At 35.9% G+C, this 6,327-nt stretch overlaps 1 protein-coding gene across 1 annotated transcript; it reads right to left on the bottom strand.

Annotated features, from left to right (window-relative positions):
• Positions 1–2,327: 2,327 nt before the first annotated feature.
• Positions 2,328–5,990, bottom strand: LOC136224334 (uncharacterized). The gene is made up of 2 exons (XM_066012646.1): positions 5,567–5,990; positions 2,328–3,419 (listed from the first exon to the last, which is right to left on the bottom strand). The coding sequence occupies exons 1-2, from the start codon at positions 5,595–5,597 to the stop codon at positions 2,347–2,349; spliced, it is 1,104 nt and encodes a 367-aa protein (XP_065868718.1). The 5' UTR covers positions 5,598–5,990; the 3' UTR covers positions 2,328–2,346.
• Between the last annotated feature and the right edge of the window lie 337 nt (positions 5,991–6,327).

Genomic DNA, 6,327 nt, shown 5'->3' with positions numbered 1-6,327 from the left:
CAAACGTTAGGGGCAAAATTGCACAATTTTATACGTTAGGGATAAAATTGCTCCTGACCCAAAACGTTAGGAGTATTTTTGTACCTTAACTTTTTTTTTTTTATATAAATTGGGTATCAAAATGAAGTTATTCTCATACTAAAGATTATACTAAAAGACAAGGGTTTTCTCTATCCAACCAATCCAGAAAATATTGCAATATATATATATTTTTTTATTTTTCTTTCATTGCTTGTCTTTATTTTCTTAAAAAAGATTAGCTTTAATGGCTATTTCATCATGTGGACGTGGACGGAGGACCATAATTTTGTAGCCTCCCTTGTCTCCATATATTTCTCATTTATACATTATAACTAGTGGGAATGTTTGCACCTTATGCTAGTTTTTTAATATAATTTTATAAATTTTATAACGGATAGTTTAAAATAATATGTTATTGTTATAAATTTTTAGTGATTTGATATTTTTTTTTGAATTAGTTATAATGTTATTTAATAGTAATAGATAAATTATTTTATTATTTAAGGATCTATTTGGTTTGGTTTATATAACCGCAACGTTTAGTATTTTCTCTAGACACTGCAGTATTTTGGAGCTTTTCACGAAAAGTTGTTTTTTTTTTTAAACTACGAAAAGTTATCCTTCTTAATTCCACAAAATGTGTTTTCTTTTTAACATTATTTTTATTTTTAGAACATAATTATCGAAAAACAAGGTTTTGTTGCGTTCAATAATTTTTATTTTTTATTTAAATTATTTTTATTAATTTGTATAATACATTTTTTTATTTTATAATTTATTGGTTGATTAATTTAAAACATGTCCATATTAGACATTTTAAATACTAACAGTAACAGTTCAATATAATTTAGTCAAACTTTAATTAATAATTAAACAGTTAATAACAAACAACCAACAACAACAAGCAACTTATTACAATCGCAAACAACTAACATCAACATCAACATCTATTAGTTAACAGTTGAATCAAACAGGCTCTTAATACAATGATTTACGGAAGGGCCTAATGCATTTATATATGAAAGATCAATGGCTCAATGAGTCTAAATGAAAGATCGAGGACTTAATGCACCACACAATGAAAAATCAAGAACTTAATGTGTCTAAATGAAATATTAAGGGCTTAATGCACCAAACAATGAAAATGAGGGCATCATGATGCTTTTTGCCTAAAAAGAAGTCATAAGTCATCTAAGTGCCGCTTTGAAATAAAATATTATAGGGTAAATTCCAAAAAAAAAACCCTTGTGGTTTCACTTATTGACAAAAAAGGATCTGTACTTTTTCTTTTGACAAAATGGAGATTGTGTTTAAGACCGTTAACCAAAACGCGGAAAAACAGTTAACCCCGTCAATTGGGATGACGTGGCAGAGGGTATTTTTGTCCAATTTTTTTTTTGGATAAATTCCAAAAAAACCCCACGTGGTTTCACTTATTGACAAAAAAGGATTTGTGCTTTTTCTTTTGACAAAATGGAGATTGTGTTTAAGACCGTTAACCAAAACGCGGACAAACAGCTAACCCCGTCAACTGGGTTGACATGGAAGAGGGTATTTTTGTCCATTTTTTTCTTTCCTATAAAAGACCTCCCTTCAACTTGAACCTGAGTCTGGATACCTTGCACATCCTCTGAACCTTCTTCTGATGTTCTTCTTCGTCCATGTCGTTCGTATTGGAGTTCTGAAGCCGCAAAAACATTTAACTTCATGCCCTTGATCCACGGAGTGCTTGGAGTTATGTGAATTAGAGCTTGAACTCATGATCTTGGTTTGTAATGCAGTAGAATGAATGGTTTTAAGGATTTGAGTTCTAGGGTTTTCCAATCTATGAAGAAATTGGGAAAAACCCCAAATTGAATTGATGATTGATTGTTGATGGGAAGGGAGACCTTTTATATGAAAGAAAAAAAAGGATAAAAATACCCTCTGCCATGTCAGCCCAGTTGACGGGGTTATCTATTTTTCCGCATTTTGGTTAACGGTCTTAAACACAATCTCCATTTTATCAAAAGAAAAAGCACAGATCCTTTTTTGTCAATAAGTGAAACCACATGGGTTTTTTTGGAATTTATCCAAGAAAAAAAATTTGGAAAAAAATACCCTCTGCCACGTCAGCCCAATTGACGGGATTAACTGTTTTTCCGCATTTTGGTTAACGGTCTTAAATACAATCTCCATTTTGTCAAAAGAAAAGGTACATTTTTTTTTTTTGTCAATAAATGAAACCAAAGGAATTTTTTTTGGAATTTACCCCATATTATATTGATTATTAGTTATGGTAATTGGTAAATAAGGAGTTTTTTTTTTTTAACCTGAAAAAGAATCTCATATATAATTTGGATTGGCATCTTCAACAATAACGTTTGATAACCAATCTGGTACCATTGTTGACAAAAAATCGCTAGCATTGGAACATGATTGCCTAGCTACCAAATGTGCCGCCCTGTTCGCTAAACGAGAAATAAAAGACAATTTAAAAGAAGAGTTGGATCGTAAAATAGCTCGACAATCATGAATAAGCGATCCAAACTCTGAGATATCCTGTTTTTCAGACTGAATTGCATCAACAACCATCTTAGCATCAGATTCGAATTCAACATTCGTGTACCTCATAGTAGCGAGCCAAATCATGCTAGTGCGAATAGCCAGTGCCTCGATTACTCGTGGCTCTTTTGTACTTGGGATAAAGCTGCTACTACAAAATAGGAATGTTCCCACTTCATCTCTAATTACTGCTCCCATACCGCTGCTCCCCAATTCCTTGAAGATGGCTCCGTCAATATTACACTTGAGTGAACCGGAATCAGGTGGCTTCCATTTCTGATTAGCCAATGTACGCACCGGGAGTCTGTTGTAGGGGGGTGCTGCTGTGTGGAGTGTGTCGTTGCTGTTCGGCCGGGGTCGACGGTGTTCCGGGATCTGGCGCAGCTGTTCCGCGCCGTTCGTTGCACCTGCCGACGATGTTCTAGGATCAAGCGCTGTCGTTCCGCCGTTGTGAAGCTGCTGCTGCCGTCGCTCGACAGTGCTGCATGGTAAGGATGCTGCGGGTTCAACAAGGCCGTCCTGAGCCGGTTGCTGGGATCCGTCGTCAAGTTGCATCCCAGTAATGGTGTCACGGGTTCGCTGATCCGGTTGTCTGTTGTCTCTTGGCTGTATACCTTGGTGATAGGCCCTCCAATCACGAACCTCGTCCAATTCTATCCGCCAACTAGTGTCCGCCGGCCACCAAATCATATGCCACAGCACTCTATTTCTGTGGTCCCAGATTGTCTTTAGTGCGCAGCAAATCCGGACAATGGTATCCTGATTCGAACCACAAATCTCTGTTAGTAGCCAATCAGCAAAGTTCAGATCGCCCACTTGTGGAGCTGAAATTCCAGCTATTTGCCAAATATCACCTGCAAAACAACATTCAGCAAATAAATGGTTATCCGTTTCATCCTGCTCGACACACACCGGGCATTCAACTGTGATAGGGACTCTTCTTTAGGCCAACCTAGCTCGAGTTGGTAAACACCCCGAACAGATCCGCCATATAAACTGTTTAAGTTTTAGATATTGAAATTTTTAGCAATGTATTAAGAGTAATTATTATTAAATTTATAAAATAAAAAGATGGTAAAAAACTTAAGAAATAAATAAAATTTTATAATTTAAACATTTAAGCTAAAAAAAATTTTATATACCCTAATTTATAAATTTTTACTCTCATTTTATAAATTCTAAATCCCAAAATATATATTTTATACTCCTAACTTATAATCTAATTTTTAAAATACGCTAAAATAATAATTTATTTAATATAATTCAAATTATTATTTAATATAATTATACATAAAATGAATTTCTTAATTACAAATAAAACTGAATTTCTTTGTAAATTTTTTTTAGAAAAAAAACCCCTCAAATTACTGTTGGAATCTCCATCTTCAAAGTGGCTCAATGATAATTGTAATAATTAGCTTATGATATTGAATAAAAAGCTTAAAACGGCACATGATATGTTTTAGATAAAGCTGGAGAAAAAAAAGTACTATATATATTGATGATGTTACATGCCTCCACTAACTTCATTTTTTATTTTAATTGTAATATTTAGGATTTTATTTCTCTATTCCTATCTATTTTAATTCACTAAATAACAGATAAATAGAAATGTAAAAATATGTTATGTATATGTTCACTTCAATTAATATTAAGGAACATTACTAATCAAATTTGGATTTGATAACATACGTTCTGTAAATTACTTATTCTACATGATGATATGATATAGTATAAAAAGAATCAGACACGTGGCATTACAGGAGCCCTCAGATCAATTGCCACGTATTGCAAATCGGACCTTTGGACCAGTTAGGAAGCTTTCATGGAATGTTCCCCTTTGAGGGAAACCCTTATACGACCAGGTTAAACACTCCACGATACGGAGGGCTTCTCCTAAAGCAGACTCTTGATAGGAGAAGGAATCCTAATACTAAAAGGACTCCTAGAAGAAAAGGGGTTCGGTCCAACCTTATAAATAGACAGGTATGGTCACATCCAACGACACGTTAACACTACTATCTCACAACTAGTCCTTACTCTTCAACCCTTCCAAAGCACCTACTAACTTAGACATCAGAGCGGGTTCGTTGAGACTCTGATATTCTCTAACCTTTGGTTATGTTTTACAAGTTGACTATGGAAAACTCGACATGGTATTCAGACTCTCATCACAAGTTCAGATACTCAAATTTCATTGGTGCAGTGAGCGTGGAACTCGAACAAAACACGTAAAATTCACAAGACTCAGCAATGACAGAAGAAAATCGCATCCAGACAGAAATTCACAGAGAAAATAGAGAAAAATCCACTCATGAGTTTTGACACCAGCCTTAGATGGAATCCTATAGCAAAGACTGGTGGATGAAGTCTGTCACCGATTTTGCCAGAACTTGGGAGCACTACAAAAGGAGATGGATGACATAAGGCCTACGCATGCGATAGAGATGGCAGAGCTTAAATAAAGAATGAAGAGAATCTGCAGAACAATCTCAACAATATAGGGGAATCCAGCAATCGATCAACGTGAACACCAAAGAGGCATACCCAAAGCCCATCACTAAAAAGAGGATATTCCAGATCAAGAAGTCCCTCCAGACGAAAAGAAACACCTAAAATCTCCAAAGAAAAGCACAAACGCTATTCTAAAGAAAGGAGAAAAAGTAGGAAGTGATCCCCTCGCAGGCCTCGGTCGACTGACAAGAGACAGGGTGACAAAAACAAACCAAAAGAAGAATATAAAGATAAGCCCATCAGAAAGAAAGAGATGTATGAAATCCTTAGGAAGGAAATTTTGGAAAGGTCCACCACATACACCAAACCTTCAGCCCTCAAGGACACATGCACCATTTTTTCTAAGGAAATCCAACACGAGCTGATGCCTAGAGGGTTTCATATTCCTACCTTCAGTCAATATGGAGGTAGTGGAGATACGATAAATCATGTCAAAAAAATTAGAAGAATTATGGAAGCCACAACAGCCGCGGATGCAGTTCTCTACCTTCTATTTCCCACAACTCTGAAAGACTCATCAACCTTCTGGTATGAGTAGCTCCTTCCTGTATCTATCCACAACTTCAATCATATAGAAGAATCGTTCATAACCTCCATATCGGTGGGAAAAATGATGCAAGACCTCAACAAGATGGTCCAAGCCGAAGGCGAAACCCTATCTCAGTTTATCAAACAATTCCAAGCTTTGGCCATCCGAGTCAAGGAATTCAACTAGGCAAAGCCATTGATGCTATGGCAATAAATTGTCGAAGCCGGACATTTCAATAAAACATCATCAACTCTAGACCTAGAGATTTTCAGGAGTTAATGAAAAGAGCGAGAAGTTACACTCGGTGGGATGAGCGCAAGCCGAACCCTCTACTCTAAAGGGTGCCAGGCTCAAACAACGAAAAATCCTCTAATGAGAAGGATGAAAAGGATAGAAATCAACCAAGAATATGGGAGCAAAGGGACAAACCACATGTCACCTTTAACACCCCAAAAAAGAGATGCTTTAGGTTGAAGACAACAATATACGAATTGACTACCCACCCAAACTCAAAAAAGGTTGAAGTAATGGAAAGTATTGCCTCTTTCATAAAAGCGAAGGCCATGAAGCAGAAGATTGCAAGCAGTTAATCAATTAGCTAAAGAAGATGGCTAAAAGCAGCAAGCTTGACCGATTTCTAAAAAAATATGGGGAAGACTCAAATAAAGAAAATGAGAAAAAGCTCGAAGGTCGCACTCCTAAAGGAGTCATCAATGTCA

Source organism: Euphorbia lathyris, chromosome 3 (genome assembly GCF_963576675.1).
Source record: "Euphorbia lathyris chromosome 3, ddEupLath1.1, whole genome shotgun sequence".
Lineage (NCBI taxonomy): Eukaryota > Viridiplantae > Streptophyta > Magnoliopsida > Malpighiales > Euphorbiaceae > Euphorbia > Euphorbia lathyris.
This window is presented reverse-complemented; position numbering and strand designations above follow the sequence as displayed.